At 41.3% G+C, this 21,960-nt stretch overlaps 2 protein-coding genes across 6 annotated transcripts; one reads left to right on the forward strand and one right to left on the reverse strand.

Annotated features, from left to right (window-relative positions):
* The first annotated feature begins 725 nt into the window (after window positions 1-725).
* Window positions 726-10,489, forward strand: TXNL4A (thioredoxin like 4A). Of its 3 annotated transcripts, XM_080579207.1 has the most exons (4): window positions 726-1,588; window positions 1,769-1,942; window positions 8,620-8,723; window positions 9,714-10,489. In XM_080579207.1, exons 1-4 carry the CDS (start codon window positions 1,349-1,351, stop codon window positions 9,883-9,885), a joined length of 690 nt encoding a protein of 229 aa, XP_080435333.1. In that variant the 5' UTR covers window positions 726-1,348; the 3' UTR covers window positions 9,886-10,489. The 3 variants fall into 3 exon arrangements, with proteins under 3 accessions (XP_080435333.1, XP_080435335.1, XP_080435334.1); XM_080579209.1 differs by lacking the exons at window positions 726-1,588; window positions 1,769-1,942 and adding an exon at window positions 3,088-3,165; XM_080579208.1 differs by lacking the exons at window positions 726-1,588; window positions 1,769-1,942 and adding an exon at window positions 6,399-6,430.
* A 999-nt stretch (window positions 10,490-11,488) lies between these two features.
* HSBP1L1 (heat shock factor binding protein 1 like 1) lies at window positions 11,489-14,392 on the reverse strand. 3 transcript variants are annotated; one of them, XM_080579210.1, is made up of 4 exons: window positions 14,330-14,392; window positions 13,841-13,907; window positions 12,732-12,844; window positions 11,489-11,791 (listed from the first exon to the last, which is right to left on the reverse strand). In XM_080579210.1, exons 1-4 carry the CDS (start codon window positions 14,372-14,374, stop codon window positions 11,786-11,788), a joined length of 231 nt encoding a protein of 76 aa, XP_080435336.1. In that variant the 5' UTR covers window positions 14,375-14,392; the 3' UTR covers window positions 11,489-11,785. The 3 variants fall into 3 exon arrangements, 1 of the variants encoding a protein (XP_080435336.1); XR_013946270.1 differs by lacking the exons at window positions 12,732-12,844; window positions 13,841-13,907; window positions 14,330-14,392 and adding an exon at window positions 11,995-12,684; XR_013946271.1 differs by lacking the exons at window positions 11,489-11,791; window positions 12,732-12,844; window positions 14,330-14,392 and adding an exon at window positions 14,067-14,204 and having other exon boundaries at window positions 13,796-13,907.
* Window positions 14,393-21,960: the final 7,568 nt, after the last annotated feature.

Genomic DNA, 21,960 nt, shown 5'->3' on the forward strand with positions numbered 1-21,960 from the left:
AACCAATATTCTGTACCAATATGCGAAAGAAAGTCACCTGTGAAGGTAACGGAGCACTGGAACAGGCTGCCCAGGGAGATTGTGGAGTCTCCTTCTCTGGAGATACTCAAGGCCCATCTGGATGACTACCTGGGCAACCTGCTCTAGGCAAGCTGCTTTGGCAGGGGGGTTGGACCCGTTAATCTCTTGAGGTCCCTTCCAACCCCTACAATTCTGTGATTATGTGATCTACAGTCACTGCCGCTGCTCCAACATGGGGTCTGATCCCTCCCACAGGATGCCATCCTTTCCGAACTGATCCTGTGTGGGATTCCCTCAGGCAGCAGCTCTTCAAGCACTGCTCCAACATTGGTCCCCCACGGGCGGCAGCTCCCCCCAGACCCCCTGCTCCTGCGTGGGCTCCTCTCCACGGGCTGCAGCTCCGGCCCGGGGCCTGCTCCTGCGGGGGCTCTCCATGGGCCGCAGCCTCCTCCAGGCCACATCCACCTGCTCCACCGGGGGCTCCTCCACGGGCTGCAGCGTGGAGATCTGCTCCGTGTGGGACCCATGGGCTGCAGGGGGACAGCCTGCTCCACCAGGGGCCTCTCCACAGTCCGCAGGGGAACTGCTGCTGCGTGCTTGGAGCACCTCCTGCCCTCCTGCTGCACTGACCTTGGGGGCTGCAGGGCTGTTTTGCACTCCTTTCTCTCCCAGCTGCTGTTGCACAGCAGTTTTTTCCCCATTTCTTAAATCTGCTCTCACAGAGGCACAAATGACATCGTTTATTGGCTCGGCTCTGGCCAGCTGTGGATCCCTTTGGAGCTGGATGAAACTGGACCTTGAAACATGGGGCAGCTCCTGGATTCTTCTCAAGAGGGCAACCCCTGCAGACCCCCACTACCAAAACCTTGCCACGTAAACTCAATACAAGGAGACAGGGCATAAGGTACTTTGATATGACTAGTACCAGGAATAGGGCACTGCAGCTTCCAAGGACAGGATTAGCTTGTGGTGTAAGATATATTGGAAAGAAACACAGATGTATATGCTGTCGTGATCCACAGGGTTACGATATATTTGTATTTTCACCCAGCATTCAAGCCACAATTATCACTAGCTCAATCATTAAGATGTTTATTGTCACAAATTAATGTACTGAGAAAATAATCCATAACCAGAAAATACATGCTGCTCTCTGTGTTGCAGTATCTCCTTGGCCAAATCCAATGGAGGCAGAGGAAGTTTTTAATATCCATAAAGTGACAGTAGCAGAAATTAGGAAAAGGCCGAGGTGACCTCAATTTTACCAGGCTGCACCAGGCACCCCAGCACGGCTCCACACCCCTCTTGAGAGGGGGGACGCCTGTGGATGTGGCCGTCAGACAGCACAACCTGCCCAACCACCTGGGCCAAGCAGCCTCCAGGCAGCAGGGACACCCCCACAGCAGCCACCCACCATTTCGGCCGTCTCTGCAGCCAGCCCCCAGCCCGGGCCCGGAAGCACGTTTATCAGCGCCGCGCCGGGCAGCGCTGCCTTTTCTCGTCATTTCCCCTCCGTGCAGGCAGCGCTTGTGCCGCCCGGTCCCGCCGAGAGAAGGACGCCCACGGGGTGAGGGAGCGGGGGGCTGCGGAGGGGCTGCGGGGGGCCCGGGCTCGCGGTGGCCGCCGGCGCCCCGCGGGTGTTGTGGAAGCGGCCGGGGCGGCGGGCGGGATCCGCAGCCGGGTGGGGGGGGCTGCCCTCGGTCGGGGAGCCCCTCTCAGCTCCGGGGTGGTCCCTGTCGTCCCGCAGGCCGGTCGCTCGCCCGTCAAGATGTCGTACATGCTGCCGCACTTACACAACGGCTGGCAGGTGGACCAGGCCATCCTGTCGGAAGAGGACCGAGTCGTGGTCATCCGCTTCGGGCACGACTGGGATCCGACGTGCATGAAGATGGACGAGGTGCTGTACAGCATTGCCGAGAAGGTAACCCGGAGCTGTACCGCGGGAGGGACGCTTTCAGCGCTCGGTGTTTTAAGTGGCTTATGCAGAGTCTGAGGTGGATTGTAATTTGGTGTCTGGAGAGGTATTCCCGCATTAGGAGGTAGCGGTGAAGCTGTTTGGCTCGCTTTCCTGAGCATCTCCTAAAGCTGTCGACTACCCTGATGTTTATAACATTTAGTGTCATGAAAAGCATTGCAAGTTCAGAAGTCACGGTCACTAACTGTTAATAAAACATCACCTAATGAAAGTTATCGTTCAAACAGAGGCAAGTGCTTGGCAGTAGGACTGTCATGGCTGTAGGTAACGCAGCACTATCGCTTCACAATCAGAGTACGTAGTAACTTCAGGCTTCCATTAACTTTAAAAGTTACATTCATACTGACACTTAAAAATGGTAAAAGCCTGGTAAAGTTCAGGCTGGTGTTGATTAATATATCAATGATATTCTTTGTGGAAATAGATGGCGCTCTCTTGAGTTGCATGGGCTGAAATCAACTTTAGGAGCAAGATGCTGAAGCTGTTTTCAGACAGAAACTGAATGCCTGCTGACAGCTGGTTTCTCACTTAAGAAAAGGATGTTGAAGAAAAGTTAGACTGTGTTTACATACTTTAAAAGGCAAATCAGAGCTGATCATGTATTTAGTAAAGGTTTTGCACGGTGATAGGTGTAGAAAACTGAGAGCTCTTGTGTACCTGAATCACACAGAAAGAAAGCAAGAAATCTGAATTGGAAGTGGTTACAATTGAACTCGGGTAGGAAAAGGAGTCAGCTATTTTCATGTCAAATTATGTGTACTCCATAACTTATACATAGATCTTCTTGTGGCATTTTCCTTTCTATTCTAATGGTGTTGTTAAATAAATGTACTTCTGTCTCAAATCCCTACGTTAAGTATCTATGTCTGTAGTGAAATGTTAAGACATGACAGAATACAGTAAGGAGTTGTGACATAGTGACATAGCTTAACTTAGTCTTTTTGTGTTTAATGTGGTGGGAGTGTCTGAGAGTATTTTTATTACTTATTTTTGGCAGGATGCTTGGCAATTTGGCAGACATTTTGGCAGTTAGGGGTGATTGGGGGATGAAAGAACAATGTAACTTGTTATTTAAAAATCTCCCTCTGCAGAATTGGCAGATTAAAGGGGGAGATCCTTCCTCATCCTCTTGCTTACAAGCCATATTCGGATCTCTGCTGTTTTAAAGAGTGAGTAAATGTTCAATTGTACAGGTGTTTGTACAGAGAATAACACAATGTTAAGATGCTGTAATTACATATTATACTTGAAGAAAACGCAGCCATATTTTACTTTTTATTTTTTTACATTTGGGGTAGCAGTAATATTATCTATACTTTAAAATATGAAATCAGGTGGGCTGTTATGTTGGTTTTTACTTTTTTGTTTGTTTCTTTGAATCCTTTAGGGAAAAGAAACCAGAACACCATATGAAAATACAAAGCAGATTATTTTCCTTGAAATGTATTCCACGTATAGTTAACCTATAACTTTTTTTTCAGTGTTAAACATGAAAAAGAGGCAAGATTTCAATGAGTTTCAAAACAAATAATTTTAAGATGATTGATGTTTTGGTTGAAACCCAGCCAAAACAAAAATCTAAGAACCTGAGTTTCACTGAATTCCCCTGGAACACCTCATTTTTTTTAAGAGAAGGCTCAAAATTGCAAAAGCCCATTCCTTGCAATGATTTGCTTTGGCTGCTAAATTTCTTTATTACCTGTTCTTTAAAATAATATACAATCCTACCCTGGTTTGAAGCCAGGTCACTTCACTGAATAGGTTGTATTGGGTGAGCGTTGCATTAGGGAGGATTGTTCAAATGTTTTGCGTTTACTTAACCATAATCAGAAGTGTGAACAGCTGTGGCTTTTGCACAAACATTAGTTGTACCTCTGCCTTTCTGTTAAAGTTAGAGGAAAACTGGGGGGGTGGAGAAGGAAAGGAGAGGAGGAAAAAATAAAACCCAAAACATTGGCGTTATAGTTACTGGTGTTTATCGTTAAAGTTGAGCAAAGCTAATCCAATTACTTATGCCTATGTTTTTCAAAATTGTTAGCTCTATGCATTACATTTAGTAGTATAATGTCTTTCTCTTCTACCATATAAATTTAACACCTAAATTTACAGCATAGTTGGAATGAGAAAATTGTCTAACGACAACGCAAACCTTCAAGTTTCTACTTAACGGTGTTTACAGCCTCTTTCAGTTCAGTGGTGCAAGTCTGCTAGGGTTCTTCAACTTAAATCAATTGTTGCAAAAGCTATTCATAGTTCCTCTTTTTTTTTTTCCCAGTGATTTCTTTGTCCATAGGACATCTAAACATGAAAAATAGTGTCTAGAAACTTGTTAGGAAGATACAATATTAGTTCTTGACTCAGATTTCTTTAGGTATTTGCTGTATGCATTTTGGGCCTTAAGTGAAGAGAAATTTCTTCTTACTTCTTCAAGGGAGTTGAAATTAAAACAAAAGATGGCTTTACCTCCACCAGAAACGCAAAGAAAGTTAATGTGATTCTTGCAATTCATCCTAGTCTTCGGTCATGCTGTGGCAATCTGATGTTGCATTAAATTTATTGGAATGATAATGAAATTTTGCAGGAGAAATGATATTTATTTTATCTGGCCTATGATTTTTCCCGTGTTTGCATCTTTTATTTACCAGCTAAGTATGAGACAGGATCTACAGAATCTGTATATTAAGTTCAGCTATATCTGATGTTAAGTGTCCTATATATTCCTCTGCTTTATAGTCTTGAGGCATTCCATTTAAAGATTTAATAGTAGTCCACTGAAACAGATACAGTTCTGTGAAGTATTAAAATACTGGCCTGTAACTATGGTGAAGGAGTAATGTACTTTAGTTTCTGTGTATATTTGTTGAATAATGTAGATTAATATGTGAAACTACTGTAATTAAGGGGAAAAAATCAAAACAAAACCAAAATTAAAGCTCAATCTATGAAAATAAGTTTTGATAAAATTTTGTATCTGTGTTGCTGTCTGGCTTTTTATCCCCTATTCTCTCCTGTCCCCAGGGAGAGCAGCTACAATAGTCTTGTCAGACAAAGTTTTGAATTGAAAGATGGATAAAGGATGTCATAAATAAATACACCTACAAGTTCTCTCTCTTGTTTTTCTGTTGAAAATGGGTTTTTATCTTCAGGTGTTGAGAAAGTGGTACTGTTTGAAAGAAGGTAGATCCAGTGGAGTTTTTTTTTCTTCAGAAAGAAGCAAACTTATTATATCCCAGTGTGTGTTATGAGGTTAAGTACTTTCACAATAAACTTGGGTTGTTATGTGTTCAACTTCTAAAACACCACAAGATTTTTGTACATTGTACAGCAAGTTTTTTGTTTAAATTCGGTACCTTAGTGGAGTCTGAATTGTTACAACTTTAACTGTTTTTGCAGTGTGGTTTGCTTCCTCAGAGTTGCGTTTTAATTCTTGCTCTGATGGCCCCGTATCGTATCTGTAGTTAAAACTTAAGAAGGAATTTCTAAGCAACTGCTGCCTTGAAATGATAGCAAAGGGATGTAGTTTTGAGCTGACAGCTCTCTGGAACAAGGATTCATGTTGCGATGGATGGGGAGAAATTAAGATATAAGGAGTAAGTCTCCATATACTTAATAGCTCAAGTATAGATGAACTCCTGCTTCTGTGCCAGCTTGAATCCAGAGAGACTTGAATTGCTTTTGCTTAAAAAGCCTAGGCTAAGCAAGCCTTAGAAAATAAAGCTGGCTCTGTGGGACTGTAGCTCAGGTGCTCTGTACTACTGTTTTTGTTCCAATACAGTGGCTGAGATAGTAAGCACTCCTTCAGGCTGTAAAACTGGTCAGTACCGTGTAGAGACATTTGAGTAGTTCTGCAGGGCTTGTCTCTAAATAGTGTTGAAATAAAATGCCTCTCAGTGACAAGCCTGCTCAGTCTGGCATGCCACTGAACAGTAGATGTTATGGCCACTGTGGTGCTTCTGCATCACCATTTCCATTTTTAGCCTCTTACCTACCTCTTTATCTATTCCATTCTTAGACCTGAATGCCAACCTTATGTTCCATATGTTGTAGGGATCTGTGGCAAGGCCGATGTCATGGGTAAATTTGGCAGCCAGTGCCCAAGTACAGAACAAAACGCATCCTTTTTCAAGGCAATTGGAAGCTAAGTGGTTTCAGAGGGGTAAATGCTGTAAAATAGTATCTCTTCATTGTGCTGCTTGATTCTAGTCATCAGATCTGAAATTAAGAAACAGCAGGGAAAAATAGAATTTTTAAATCTCTGAATTAAAATGTCTTCTATCTAGCTTTGAGGTCTGCTTTAGACATGATAAAAGGTTTTGAGCAAGCCACTGTGTGTCATCAGTTCCACTTCTTTAAAGTGAATAGCCTTTTTTCTTTTATTGCCATGTAGGAGAGAAGGAAGATTCAGTTAATGTCTGAGATACTTGGATTATGTTGGTAACTTGCGTATATGCTGTACAAAGGTTATTCAGATGAAACAGTCCTCTTGAGTGATTTTTATTTAATAATTTTAAAGTATCCGAGTTTCAGAAAATAAGATAATACACTCTTTAATTCTGGTTCTCTTTTCTAAAATCTTCTGCTGCGGCTCATTAATAGTGACAAGCATTTCTGGTTCTGCAGCAGCTTGACTAAATCAAATGTACATGATATAAAACTAAAAGTTTTGTTGTTCTAGTGCTATGTGAAGTACAAAGTTCTTGGAAGTAAAATCTTAGTTTAAGACTTGTAGTAATACTTGGTTTAACTTAAAACCATTTTCTCGTCTCCAAATTAAAAATAATTGTCCAAAGATTGTTTAGCTTGTAAGAATTGCCAAATTCTTGTGTTGTTGCAGAAATTTCTGCACACAGTAAAGCTGTATTGCTGATGCTAGTAATATTAGTAGGATGGAAAGAGAAATAATAGGAGAAAATTAAAACAGGCTCTTCAAGTTACTTCTTTAAGCCCGTCTTTTGCCTCCTAAGGATAACCAGAGATTAACTTCAGTCAATTCTCAATAAAATTGTTCATTTTGAACATTCTCTTAATTTTCTTAGAAATATTTCATGCAAAATTGAAATGAGAATGAGTAATCAATTCAGAGGATGTTTAATCTGAGTATGATATTATGGGTAACTTGGGTTTTTAAGGCTTTACCTTTTGACTGGTTTGGAACATTTTTAAAATGGAATGGTTTCATTAGATTATACCAATAATCTAAGATTATAAATGGCTCCATAATAGCACAATAAAAACTATTTAAATGGTGCTTCACCCCAGAAGAGATTTGACTTCTTTTCGCTACTTATTTTCAAAATATTTTTGAAAATAATAATCACGCTTTAAAGATGAAAATAAGTTTTTTTTATAATGCAGAAACTGTTTTGAAGTCTGTCAAAATTTATTTACTATGTGCTGCTGGTTTTTTTTTGTGAATGAGCATCTCCACACTTTCTCAATTGAGGTGTTCGCTAGGATGTGTAAGTACAGGATACACCATGAATAAGATTTTTCTCATGCAGTCTGTTTTCTGGGCTAAAATAAAACATCTTTACATCAACCAGAAATTACACTTACCATAGCGCTTCCAGATGCTAGATAGCAAAGGTAGCAAGTAAAAAGCACTTTGAAGCAGTAAGATTGTCACAAATCTTAGACCAGTTATACTTCAGGCATTGCATAGTCAAATGGGAAGGATGAAGGTAGTGGATGGAGGTAGCGTGCATCCATGGAACAGTGCATGAATATTTAATTATATACCTTAAAGGTCTGTGTAATCTAGATGCCTGCAGTCATGTATTTTAATTTATGTGTATGTATTAACTTCTGCTGTACTTTCACGCGTATAAACTAAGTTTAGAAACTAAGGCCTAAGGCTTCCTTATGGTCAAACATGCTCTGTATAGAAAACAAAAACATGGCAGTTTTCTTTCAGGAATTAAGACATTCACTGTGCAAGTAAAGGGGAAGAATCTAGAGATTCTGGAAAATGAAAACCTATCTTAACCAGAATTGCCTAGAGAACAGCTTCTCATCAGGGTATTTTTTCATTATCAATTAAAATTTCAATCTCCTGTTTTCAGCTTTACAACTGTCAAAAACATTAGTTTTTATTACTGAATTATCGGTTTTATTTTCATTTATAATGAGCCTAGTTAAATTAGATAGTTTAGAGGAGAAAAAAAGCTTGGAGGTAGGCACCAAGACATTTTAGATGATTAATTTTCTGAAGTGTGTAAGCAGCTGACAACAGAGGTAAAATGTGTGAACGTGTAAAATGGGTAAAATGTGTCAGCATTTTTATTTTTTTTAAGTAGTTACTTATTTAGAGCTGTGCGTGTCACTCTGAGGTCGCAGCTGTATACAAAGGCTTGTTTCTCTGGATGTTCATTTAGCATAGTCTCTTTCCATTTGAAACTGGATGTGAAATTAACATATTGGCTGTATCTAAGGGTATTTTCCATGTAATTGGTCCTTGTGTGGTTAGAAAGAATGACAAGACTGTTTACTGTGATTTCCTGACTTAGTATTTTGTAAAAATAAACGTTGCAATTATGAAAGCCTAGGTCTTTTAATCACTAATACAATTAATCAAAGGCTTGTTAATATATATTGCTTTTGTATTTCCTGTTTCTTTTGTTTAGGTAAAAAACTTTGCTGTTATTTATCTTGTGGATATCACTGAAGTACCAGACTTCAACAAGATGTATGAGTTGTACGATCCCTGTACAGTCATGTTTTTCTTCAGGTACATGATGGTTTTAGAATATAACTCAACTGTGAATGTGTCTTTAGTACAGTGTCTCAGTAGAACTATAGATCATTTCCAAATGCGTATCAGCATACTGATGCTTATGTTTACGTTGCTCTAGAAAAGAATAAACTCTTTTTCAGAGAGTATACTCGTAGGAAAAGGGGTAATTGCTTCAAACTGAAACGTAGATTTACATTAGACGTAGGAAGAAATTTTTACTGGGAGGGTAGTGAGGGATTGGAACAGCTTGCCCAGACGAGTTGTGGATGCCCCATCCCTGGAAGTGTTCAAGGCCAGGTTGGATGGGGCTTTGGGCAACCTGCACCAGTGGAAGGTGTCCCTGCCTGTCGCGGGGGGGAGGGGTTGAACTAGGTGATCTTTAAGGTCCTTTCCAACCCAAACCATTCTAGTATTATACGATTGAATAGGCAAATGACTTGTTTTCCAGTTAGCATAGTAACAGTATTTTGATGATAAAGCACGAATTAGTGATAGTGAAAACTGTTTTTATTATGCTTTGGGTATAGTTGTAACTCTAAAAAAAAACAAAACTATAGAATGCTGCAGTAATACAGGAGTCAACCTTGTCAAGCTTGCTCTAAAGATATAGCCAAAGTACTAAAATTTTTCGAGCTATGACACCTACTTTGGTATAAAACATACTACTGGTAAGTGTGGGATTCTTGCGTTAGATAGTAGTGGGAAGGAAATACAAATAATGAGGAATATACTGAAGAAGAATTGTATTGAGTAGCATTCTTGTTGTGGGAGCATGTTTGCAGTCTTTGTTCTAGCTTTAGGAATAGGCAATAAAACGTCAGTTTGAGGGTGACAGGAGCGGATACTTTTTCTTTGACACTTATTATAACCTCATTGTTATAAGGCTTCTTTTGAAACCTACAAAGCATTCTTAGGGGGATAGATAAAGTTTCTTTTTGAATTGTAACTCTGTTAACCTGTTCGGTTTCTTCTCTCCCTGTAAAGGAACAAACACATCATGATTGATTTAGGTACAGGTAATAACAACAAGATCAACTGGGCAATGGAAGACAAGCAAGAGATGATTGACATTATAGAAACTGTTTATAGAGGAGCCCGAAAAGGTCGAGGCTTGGTGGTATCACCAAAAGATTATTCCACTAAATACAGATACTGACACGTCTTTGGGGCAGCCTTTTCTTTTAGCCCTGCATCTACTGAAATTTATTATTGTGTATGTGCGTACTATATATATGTCTATTTAAAACAAACAGAAAAAAAACGGAAGAAAACAACCTCACAAATCGTTCAACTTTGAGCATATTTGAGTTATTTAAAAGCTTTGAATTTTGTTTTGAAAAGGTAGAAGACAAATCCTGGAACTGTCTGACTGCAGTAATACTGTAGCTGTATTTTTTTTTGACATTTACTCTGTGTTGACCTTTTAGTATGATGCATTTTCGTACACAAAAAGCCTGTTTGTAGAAAAACATTTCAACTGTCTTTGCTTGCTTTTGTTACATAAATACCTGAGAAAATTATAGTATAGTTTTTAAGAAGAATAAAACGAGGTCCACTGATTTGCCTTAATGTTCTTTAAAGTTGAGAATGAAAACAAATGTAATTGGATGCAAAATCATAATCTTAAAGATAAAGGCTTGTCACTTTTTTGTGGATTTTCTTGCATAGTGTCTTGGTCTTTTGTATCCAGTAACAAAAGGGAATATACTAAGGTGCATTTGTTAATATTTAACAAAGCTAAATAAAAACATCTTCAGTGATCCCCCACCCCTCAATCAACTTAATAAAGTTGTGATGGTGGAATTCCATTTTCATGGTGATTATGTATGCTAGTCATTTGAAGTACGTAATAGTAGATTCTGTTCCAAAGGCTAATTTCAGTTCTGGAGCTGGTTGCATAGTTGATGCTTGAAGAAAGGATGAACTGTGCTTTCTCTAGAGCTGAATTTGTCTAACGGTAGAGCGAAGTGTTCATATACTCATGAAACCTGGATTGGATTCCACTGTGGTATGGCTTTTGAAGTTTCCATACATGTTTCTGGTAACTTCTGTTTCACAGTAGCAGAGTCACTGGTGGTTTGTTATTTGCTTTTTGTTATTGGTGTTTGTTTGTTTTTTTAAACTGATACATGAATATTTAGAGAATTAATGAAAAGCAAGCCAGACTGCAAGAAATGAGGTATGCGTATTTTGAATCCAGTTTGTCACAAAATGAAAAAAAAACAGAATTTCTACTTCTGCTGTCCATTCTTGACAGAAAAGTAAATACTATTCAAACTATTTCAAAGGTTTTATCAAACTAGCTTAGTACACAATGTTAAAGAATGGGATTAAGTCTAGTTATTCTTAGAGTTGTTTCCATGAACCTAAATAGAAAACTTACTCTGTTACTGTCTAAGCACACACAATTCATTAATGACTTGGTTGCATATTCTGTATTGCCAGTTGCTTACAGGCTTATCCATAGAGGTAGAGTTTTTATACTTTGTCTTCCCAGTGGTAGCAAGGCTGATCTACAGTGTGATCTCAATCCATGTGATTTTAGCAAGACATTGTAATACGGTTAGGCCATAAATATTTTGGTACTCAGATTATAAACCATTTCAACAAACTAGTCTAGTGGATGGCAGCTTTGGTACAGTTGGGTTCATTTTCTAATGTGAAGAATTTGAGCATCAAAATGGCACACGCAAGTGGAAAAGCATTGTCATCGAAGGAGCTTGTTATTCTGAGAACACTTAAAAATGCAACAAAGAAATATGATGAAAATTTTAATATTAATATAAAATGAAATACACTTTCTACATTGAAAAGGCTTGTGACTGGTAAGCTTGCTGTATAGGATAGTTTTCTATCATAATATTGTTTTTGCCTCCCCTGAAATGTGGTTCATTCCTCATTACAGGAATTAGAGTTTGGATGAATAAACCCAGCTTCTACCATGGCATGGTGCAAGTGTATTAGTTTTCACTGATACATTTTGTGACTGATTGCAAGCAATGACACATTCACTGCAGTGCTGTTCTCCCATTATCTTTCTTGATCACATCCTCATTTCAGTGCTGCAAAGAAACAGTGAATAAGTAGGTTAGCGGTTTAATTATTCATGAATGTGATTCAGCATAAAATAAGATCTCTATACAGTTAAATATACAGTTAAATACATCTTCATGAGACTCTTTCCATATTTGTAAAAATAATTTCACAGCTTATCACCAGGAAAAAGGCAGGATAAATAGACACCAAAATCAACATATTTACAGACATTTCTGTCTTTCACTGCGTAAGCGATCTCAGTCTGTTTAAATCAGTAAAGCCTGCAACAACAGGAAGAAGGCAACATCAGCACGTACGGCACTCTAAAACAATGCTGAGCTAAATACCAAAGAACACCAGCTAAGTCATACATCTGGGGGGATCATTTGTAACAGACAGCAATATAAAATCTATCACGCAGCCCACCTACTCATACTACTGCGTATTTGACAACAATACCTAAGTTGTCCTTGTTAACTTCCACCTCACATTTCACTGCTGCAAAGAATAAATCATTGCTCTGTTCTGGGCAAGGTGTTTATGAGGTGTGCTCTGAGTCACGCTGGGAAGCTGTAGCAGGTTTAAAAGAGATGTACATAAATTTATACCACAGAATCCTCAGCCACATCTGTTAGCATACTTGAGAGACAGGAATAGTGGACAGGAGTGCTTTAAGCCACGCACATTTTCTTACAAATATACAGCCTCAGTTTACATATTTTGGATTAGTTTGCACAGCATGCTACAGCTTGGGTTCTTCTGCAAAAGTGGTAGCATTTTTTGGCTCTTGGGGAAAAACAAATCCAAGGTAACTTTAAATATTTTAAATAAATTCTCGGTATATATTAAAATCCAAGTAACTGCAGGTATAGTAAATACATAAACACTACTTTCATGCTAGGTGCTGCCCAGACTTCAAAACTGAGTAGAAATACATATAATACAGGAAAAGTAAAGTTTCTTTACTCTTGACTCTTCATCGGTATTCTCTATCCCAGCCTCTGTCATTAGGTCAGCAACGTGCTTCTCAAGGTCATCAATGCGCTCGCCCATTTCTTCCAGTAACAAGTTAAAGATAACTAAGAAATATGAATGCTATGACTGTATTTTTTCTTCTATGAGAAAAATACGGAGCTTTCTTCCAGATGCCTCAGCCTTTTCCTTACTCGTGTTCAACATTAATGCAAGGTGAAGCTCACAGGCGTAGCACAAGATTGTTTTATAACAAGACAATCCTACTTTCTCTTGAAACAGGGAGGCATTGAAATTATAAATGTTTTCAAATGCTTTCCTGTCTGCCTATGAGTGAACTGGAGTATCTTCTGAGTAAAAGATTGTTTTCTGTCCAAGGAACTATTTTAGGTAACGCCATATGGTCAACATAAATAATCAAAATATAACTGCTGCTAAACATTTATTTTTCTTCTCTTACACTAAAGATGCAACTTCCTGAAAGGGGGGAGTTTCAGAAGAGTAAAATGTGGTGAGTCTGTAGTTTCAGAAAGCAGAGAGAGATCTTGTTAACCACATCTAATGAGAAAGCTCAGTGACCCTTCACGCCTTTTTTCTCTATCTGTGCTTACCTTCCCAAACTCAGGAGCCTAACAGAGTTGTTTCTAACCCACCGACATGCAATGATACACTAATTTAAATGCATTTTTGAAGATGGCTCTTTTTACAATGTACCTTCAGAATAGTTGCACATAATTTGTCCTGTACTTTACTTGAAAGCTAGAATTGATGTACAGAGACTAGCTCACTGGGACTGATCTGTCTTTTATGAAAGCCTTTTTTAGGATTTCCTTCTTAGGAAAGGTAAAAAAGAAATAGGGTACAGTTCAGCTGTCTTTATATCACAGGTGTTTTAACAACATCAATCGTATCTTGATATTCTGAAAAAAAAAAGCACATCCTGATTTTAAAAAGAAAAGAAAACAACAACAACACTCCTTACATCTATTTGGTAACCCGCAGAAGGGAAGGGAAAGCAAACCTAACCCTGTGGAGGAACTACACCTCCAGAAGTTACGAAACTTGGCTCACAGAACTAGTAACCCAGATTAAAAAGAGGATATTTCTCAGCGTTATCTTTTCAGTCAGGGCTTGAAAATTCTCCTGCAGCTGACACAGCAGACTCTCCGCCTAGGAAAAAAAGAAACGATGAGATAAAAAGCAGGACGGTCCCGCCAAGGCCCCGGACAGGAGGGAGGCGCGGCGGGGGTCAGCCCTCGCACAGCCGCGGCTCTCGCTCCCTCCCTCCCTCCCTCGTACTGCCGGCCTCCCCAGGCGCAAACCCCGTACCTCCCCGGCTCCCCGAAGGGAAAGCCGCGCGCCCCGTGGGCTTTTTGCCTTCTTCCATCCTATTCCTCCAGAGCAGCCGCTCCGCTGCAGGCGGGGGGGGCCCGCTGAGGCCGCCGCAATACGAGGCAGGCGCCTGACCGGGGGGAACCCAGCCCGGCCCGGCGTTCCGCGGGGCGGCCCCGAACCGTGGGCGCCCCGACCCCCTCTGTCCCAAGCCGCCCCCCTCCGCAGGGCCTCCCTGCCGGAGCGAGCCCCGAGCTCACCAGCTGCGGGAGGTTCCCCGCGCCCGGCGGCTCGGCGGCCGCCATCGCTCGCGGTGCCGCGCCGCGCCCCGCTGCCCGCCTCCCCGCGCAGGTGAGCGCCGCGCCGGGGCCGGGCCGGGCCGCGTCCGCGTCTCTCAGGCAGCTGTGGGAAGTAGGAAGCAGGTTTTGTTTGTTTCTCATCTCCTGACAAATCGCTGGCGTTGCTTGCTCCGACCTGACAGCGGGATTATGGTCTTCCCCGGCTGGCTTTCAGCCTGGCCTCGCGTTTGTCTGAGCTCACGGTTGGAGTCGATGGTTTTGAGAGGACGATCGAGTAAATGCTGGTAGCTACTACTACAAAGTTAGTAGTAGCTGGACTCTCTGTTCACTTATTTGTAAGGCATTAGGGATGGAGCTGGTGATTCTTCAGCTCTTTCAACACTGTAAAACTTGAGAGGTATGGCAAGGCTAGAAAAAATGGTCTCATAAATGTCCTCACAAAACAACTATTTTTGGTTAAAGAATCATTAAATTTTATCTACCTGTGGTATTCCTTTTTTTTTCTTTTTCTTTTTTTTTTTTTCTTTTTCCCCAAAGTAGTTGTGCAAGGCAAAAAATAAGGATATTAAGGATATTGGGGTTTGATCTTCAGGGATCTTACAGTTTCACAGGACAGAAGTAATCATTTAAATGAAGAAAGAATTTTGTCGATTAATAAGGCCGGAGCTCTTTTTTTTTTTTTTTAAGTTTGTTTCCTTTTTCCTTGTAATTAGTTTTATAATACAGAGTGGCCCAAATACCTGTGCTCTTTGAAGCCTGTTGCACCAGAACATCTAAACAGACAGGACCAAAGGCATCGACAAGAATTGCATGCTGCTTCCTAGCAGCCCAGTTAGCACGTAGGTCATCCATGGTTTTCAACTTTGCAGCACAAAAACCTCCTGGTCTATCTATTGCAAAGGTGTCTTACTGTATGTAGAGTATTCCAGGTGCTGTAACTGTTGCCTGATGCAAATGAAGAGGTTTTCAATTTACAGTGCCTGTATAATTAGAATATTACTGTTGGGCAATAGCTTTCCTTAGTCTGTTTTTCACAGGTGTGCCAAATACGTAACAGTGCTTTCCTCCATAATAATTCTCTCTGCTGAGCTAGTAACCTCAAATGCTGGAAGGATTATTTTTTGGAAGTCTACCAGTTGGTATCTTTCTTAATAAACATAATTGTTTTTCCTTTTGACTTTATCCTACCTGATTTAGGAGGGAGTGGTAATCTCTGTGGTGAGATTCTGGCATCAAAACAAATCTCCCCTTTGCTACCTGCTTCCCATAATCACGGCATCTCCTCTGTACATCCTTATCTTCCTATTCTTGCAGATTCGTCTCTTTGCCTTTCCTGTTGTAGAAAGAAAAATCAAGCAAGTTTTTCAGAGTTTGAGTAATCTAGCAGCATCACACTGCTCTAGAAGTCTTCCAGATAAAACAATTTGAAAAATAAATCTATGTTGATATGCTTTGCATTTGTACGTAGCAACTCTCTGCATCCACATAGCTTTTTCATTCTGTTGCATAAATAATAAGAAACAACTTTTGCTTCTTACATGTTTATTAGTTGCTGCTAGATCTCTTTCCCTTGAGAGTAGATAGTAGGGCTGTACTGTTTTTGCATTCTTACTCCAGATAACAACAATAGTCTTGCTGGTTTTCCCACTTGCCAGAACAGCTACGTAAGCTTCCCTCTTATGCAGCTGCATTTTCCCCTTGAGGCAGTTGAAAAGATTCTGGCTCCTTGGGTCAAGCTATCTTGAATAAAGTCCTATTTGTGGTGAAGAGCTTGCAGATGTACAGAAACATCTGGAAATACGGAGGATTCATCATACGAACAACAAGCTTGTGAGAATTGCACTAAACCTCTGTAGTGCAGCATTTTAGCAATGGCTAGGTGAGACTCCGACTAGTTCTCCTTGTTGGTGAGGCAGGTAAGTGGGGTCATGACAAAAAACAAACAAACAACAACAACAACAACAACAAAACCCACAAGATATTCAGCCAGTACAGCAATGGAAGAAGGGCAATTTAAAGTGTGAAGGAGACTGGAGAATAAAGGAAATATTCATCATGCTTTCCCCTGCCTCCCCCCTACCCCCCCCGGTTTTGTTTTACGGCCTCCATAAATAAATTTAATAGTTAGTTTAACAGTGTGCCCTGGCAGCTAAAAGTGCCAAACATATCCTGGGGTGCATCAAGCATAGCATTACTAGCTGGCCGAGGGAAGTGATTGTCTTGCTCTGCGCTGGTGTACTCACAGTGCTCACCTTTGAGTACTGTGTGCAGTTAAAAACACCACAATATAAGGACATAAAACTATTAGCATCCAGAGGAAGGCTACCAAGATGGTGAAGGGTCTAGAGGGCATGAGGTATGAGGAGCGGCTGAGGTCCCTTGGTTTGCTCAGCCCCGAGCAGAGCAGGCTGAGGGGAGGCCTCATGGCGGCCTGCAGCTTCCTCACAAGGGGAGCGGAGGGGCAGGCGCTGAGCTCTGCTCTCTGGGGACAGCGACAGGACCCGAGGGAACGGCATGGAGCTGGGACAGGGGAGGGTCAGGCTGGGGGTTAGGGAAAGGTTCTGCACCCAGAGGTGGTCGGGCACTGGAACAGGCTCCCCAGGGCCGTGGTCACGGCACCGAGCCTGCTGGAGTTCAAGAAGTGTTTAGACAGTGCTCTCCGACATATGGTGGTCGGCCCTCTGTGGAGCCAGTAGTTGGACTCGATGATCCTTGAGGGTCCCTTCCAATTCAGGATATTCTATGACTCTGAAACATGTAGTTGTGTATGGCTAGTACAAAGCCGTTTTTATGGAGTAGAAATAAAAGTGTTTGTAAATCCAAAAAATGGTTGTGGAAAAGTTCCAAAGTTCAGCAAACCTAAGAATAGAGGGGACAAACAGAAGACAGTTTTGCTTAGCAAAGAATATACTTAAAATAGCATTCTCAGCTCGGCCCTGCTGTCCACTGTTCTCTCCCTCCTTACAGGGCTTAATTTTTCAGAGCTGAGCTGTTACATTCATTTCCAGGGTCTGAAATCCAGGAATATAAATGAACTGTATTTTAAAGAGTTGTCCATGTTAGGAGTGCATTCATGGGCAAATAGAACCTGAGCAAAAATGTTTTTTTTTTTTTATTGCTTTCAAAGGCATAGGTTTAGATGAGAACCCATAAATAGCCAGTGCTACTAGTATTTATGAGTACTTACTCCAATAAGTAAAGAACAATTCATTTATTAAAAGGGAAGTTGATGTCGGTAATGAATACAGAAACAGATCTTGAGGGGGCCAGAGAGAGGAAGAGATTTGACAATGTAAATTCAATTCCCATCCAAAATAGGCTCTATGTTACTTTCTTTCAGAAAAAGTCTTGGACTTTAGTCTCTTTCAATTTAAAAATGTCCTTGGTATGAAGCGCATGAAATAAAAATAAAAATGGGTTGACCTAGAAACTGGGGAGCCATCTTCTTACATTCTATTTCAGAATTGTAGGCCTGTACTATGAACTCTTCAAACTGTGCTTTTATGATAGCCAGAGCATACTTCTTCCTCTTTTCTAGGGAAATTCCAGTCCCTCTCATTCTGGAAGGAGATGTCAGGGCAGCAAGATAGGAAGTAAAAATATTTTTAAGCATTTACAGTTCTACATTCTGTCAATGCCATTACTATAAGACACCATGCTGTAAAAGCCCGCATTGTGGGGAGAGAGAGGAATTGTTTTGTAGAAAAGCATTATTCTTGTTTTTCAGGTGTTATGTGAAGACCCTTCCCTTTCCTCTTTGCTGACAAATGAGATTTCGTATAACAGGGGTCAGGAATCCTTCAGTCGTGTACTTGGAGCATGTCTGGCTCAAGGCTGCTTTAGAGCAGTGGTGGTGATGGAGAGAGAGCTTCCCAACAGCAACAAAACAACAAAAAACAACCCAAACGTGTTTGGTAAGAAAGAGATCAGGAAATTTAATCTTAGAAGGAGACAGGAAGGCAAGCTTTCCTGGGACACCATGGTGTGGTAGCAGCTTGTCATACTGTAGATCAGAAGGCGGTATGCAAATCACGCTGCAGCTTTTGGGGGTTTTGCATTTTTTATTGGGAGGGTGGCACAGGCATGAACAATTGTTAAAATTTTATTCTGAAGAGAAGTGGTCTAGGTACAAGCTAGTTCTTGCACCACAGATGTGCTATTTCTGCTACCAAACTGGACAGTTGGGTGTTTGCGTCGTGCTTTGCTTGGTCTTTCCCTGTCTCTTAGGAAGTCTCTCTTACATCACAGTTTGCAGTCATTGTTCGGAAGGATATAATGTGCAGAAAAAGCATCTGTCATTGCTAGGTAATCAGATTTTGTATGTTGAAATCCTAAATGTAGCTGGTGTTTCTTGCAAGCTGTGAATGTTTATTTCTCTTGACTCGGCATAATCTAGTTCACTGGAAACTTGTTCCACTGGAATACTCACTGGTGAAGGCATCAGTTTTCTTTCATCTGGTAACATCAGGAGAAGTAACGTTATTGTTATTTGAAAGTATGAAAAGGTGTGGTGAGTGAAATGTAAATGCTTCAGGCATGGAGAAGAGGAGTTGAGGTCAGCAGTGTCTGGCAGGTCTAACACTTCTTTGAAAGGTGAGTCATTTGAGGTGAAGATTAAAAACCTGGGTGTTTGTGCATGTTTCAAATCTCAAGTTCTGTGTCTCTGAGGAGAAAGGGGTAATTCCAGTGGTCAGGAAACCTGATTCCTGATTGACACGTTTTGCCTTCAGCGAGGTTGTTGCTTTTTGTTTCTGCTGCTTATGAATCCCCTAAACGTGAAGCTTGTTCAGTCAGCCCCTTTCTACAAATTTCTCCAGAAAGAAAACAGTCAGGGTTAAAGATATTCTTTATGAGAAGTTCATTGTGGGAAGTAGGGTGTCATGTATCACCAAGTAACTGTAAGAGAAAATAGGGTATAGTTTTCTCGCTAAGTATTCTGCACTGGGGATAAATGTGCGTTTGTAGGAGGAGCAGAACGCCCACCTGCAGATGCTTCGGCTATGGAGACTGGAGTGGTAGTGTCCTTTGGCTGTGAGAAGAGTTTTGTATAACTCATAGCTGTGTGAAATCACCTGTCTAGCTGCTGTTGACCAAACTATTATTCTGTAATCCAGAAATCTCAAGCTCTCTTTCTCAGGCACGGGTGGCAAAAGATGCTACTTGTGCTGTTTTCTGCTCCAACCTTGTTCCTACTGTCCTTGAGCAGTGATGGTAGAGGAGCATTTGTTGTGCAATTCCTGTCCTGAACTGCTGCAGGAGGGGACCGGAGGACAAATCCACAGTGGAAAAGGGAACAAAGTCTGTCCCTGTGGCCCACCAGTGGCACACCTGGCACCAGATCTGGAGTTTACATTCAAATCACCCTGCAGTCTTGCTTTTTATGCTTGGATGTTGTAGGTGCCAGATGGAGCTTTCCAGCTGAAGAAAAAAAACGTGTGACAGGTAAGGATCTGCCTGTGTCCCACCACACTGGTGAGGCAAAGCAGCTTTTGCAGCATAGGAATGGTGATCCAGCTTCACGTGGGAAGGCCCCCTGCTCAAATCCCATAGCCTTGCCTGTCTTTGTTTAGGTGCCTCATGGCCACCGCAGAATGTATGTTTTATATGCAGAGATTAAATGTGGTAAAGGTGTGGGCAGGGGTATGATGGAAAAAGTACAAAATTTGATGAAAAGGCCTGTGCTGAAGAGGTTGGAATCTGGGCAAAAGATGGAATAGTTCTGCTGGTGGGAGGTGGTGAGTGGTTGCCATTGCATCGCTTGTTTTTCTTCATGTACTAAACTGTCTTTATCTCAACCCATTAGTTTTTTTTTTTTCTTGCTTGTGCCCTTTTGATTCTTTCCCCCATCCTGTTGGAGTGAGCAGCTCTGTAGGGTCTTTTCTGCTGCCTGGGGTCAGCCCACCACAATGTCCCTTTCCTCAGTATCAAAAGCCCCTTGCTGAATGCAGTGGTCCAGTAATTAGTAAGTGTTTTGCACTGGGGAGTGAAGTGAGGGAGAGAGAGACAGTACAGGGCTCTTTTTGCATCTCAGTAATGAAGGCCTGATGACAACAAATGGCTTAATAAAACAGCTGTTTTTATAAGACAGAATAAGAAGAGGAATAGGAAGTAAATCTAGTGCCCCTTCAAATGCTGGGCACTGTATGTTCATGCAGCATCAGATGGACCCTGGATGGATGTTCCCAAGGGATGCTGTGCAGTTCCTGTCCATAGAGAGAAGCTCCTTCTTTTTGGTCCTTCGAGCTATTAAATAATTCTCTTACAAGTGAACAACTCCATTCATAAAAGTTGTTTACGTGACAACTCCTTCCCGCACTGTTAGATAAAGGCAAGGCCACACAAGTGGAGTGGTCACCAGTGCCAAGTGGGGGCTGCCCGCTGGCTGCTCTGCCACCAGGAGCTGGCTGAGGTGATTCTGCAGTCAAGGGACACAGCGACACAGCAAAGTGGAGCATGCCACCACTATGTGGAGTGAGAGGGAGATGGGCTTGTATGCCAGACACGTTTTGTAGGTCTGCCCTAAAAATGGAGAGGAAATTCCTTGTCAAACCAGTGGGTGTTGCACCCACATTTATACTCACTGGTCTGTGGAGATTTTGGTCGGTTTACAAAGAACAGTACAGAAGGAGGAAGAAAAGGTGGTGAAGATCAGCAATAAAACAGCCTCTCCCATTAATGTTAGTTTGATTCTTTCTATCAGTTGCAAAAACAGGGGCTCACCTGTGCTTCGAACAGTCCAGGAGGCAGCTTCTGCCACCAGCTGCAACAGGGTTGCTTCAGAAAATCAAGTGTGGAGTGAAGAGGACAGCTGATTTAGTGATAATATATCTTGGTAGGAATGGTCAATTTCAATGTACTCATTTACTGGTTTTATGAACAGTACAGTGAATATTTCCTTTTAATCTCACTGTGACTCTATTTATAGGATGAGATAAAATGCGATAACTGAAGAGAATTTTGGCTACTGCAGGAATTCACATAACCCTTATGACAGCATTTATTGTGCAATGCATTCAAGGCTTGGACCTTATCTGCACTGTGTCTTTAGTCTGTCTTGCAGGGACTTCCTATGTTTGCTTCAGTGTAACATCATTTGTCTAATGTAGATTATAAAATAATTTCAATACTCATCTTTTAAAATGAATTGTCAGAACGACAGACCAGGTAGAAGACTTGCAGCAATCTGCTACTTTTGCTACTGCAATGATGACCTGTGAAGCAACCCCTCCCCACAGAAAACAAATAAACAAACAACCCCAAACTGCAGAGAAGTTGCCAAGGCTTCAGTCTGGAAACTGGTTGAACATGGATGGTTGATTCCTGTCTCCCAAGTGTCCCAGAAGGCCCTAGCATCCTTCTGCTGAGAATATGGCTACATGGATCCAATTGTAGAAACAAGCCTCTTCTAACTCTCCTAATTCAGTAGACCTATTTACAAAGCAAAAAGCAAAACCTTATATAAGAATTTTCTACCTCTCCAATGTTAAAATCCATTTGAAAACATCCCATGTCTATTCAACACCTTCATCTTGCGTAAACTCTATCCAAAGACAGGACAATTCTGGATAGGTACCATCTCTGTCAGATTTCTT

This window comes from Anser brachyrhynchus, assembly GCF_964034855.1.
Source record: "Anser brachyrhynchus genome assembly, chromosome: 2".
Taxonomy (NCBI): Eukaryota; Metazoa; Chordata; class Aves; order Anseriformes; family Anatidae; genus Anser; species Anser brachyrhynchus.

Bases quoted from the DNA above. Each gene is read 5' to 3' on its own strand.
- TXNL4A (XM_080579207.1), top strand. From the start codon at position 1,349: ATGTGGCCGTCAGACAGCACAACCTGCCCAACCACCTGGGCCAAGCAG. The intron at 1,589-1,768 runs GTGAGGGAGCGG...GTCGTCCCGCAG, and splicing joins GAGAGAAGGACGCCCACGGG to GCCGGTCGCTCGCCCGTCAA. The intron at 8,724-9,713 runs GTACATGATGGT...CTCCCTGTAAAG, and splicing joins ACAGTCATGTTTTTCTTCAG to GAACAAACACATCATGATTG.
- HSBP1L1 (XM_080579210.1), bottom strand. From the start codon at position 14,374: ATGGCGGCCGCCGAGCCGCCGGGCGCGGGGAACCTCCCGCAGCTG. The intron at 13,908-14,329 runs GTGAGCTCGGGG...TTTTTTTCCTAG, and splicing joins CGGGGAACCTCCCGCAGCTG to GCGGAGAGTCTGCTGTGTCA. The intron at 12,845-13,840 runs ATATCCTCTTTT...CATATTTCTTAG, and splicing joins TGAAAAGATAACGCTGAGAA to TTATCTTTAACTTGTTACTG.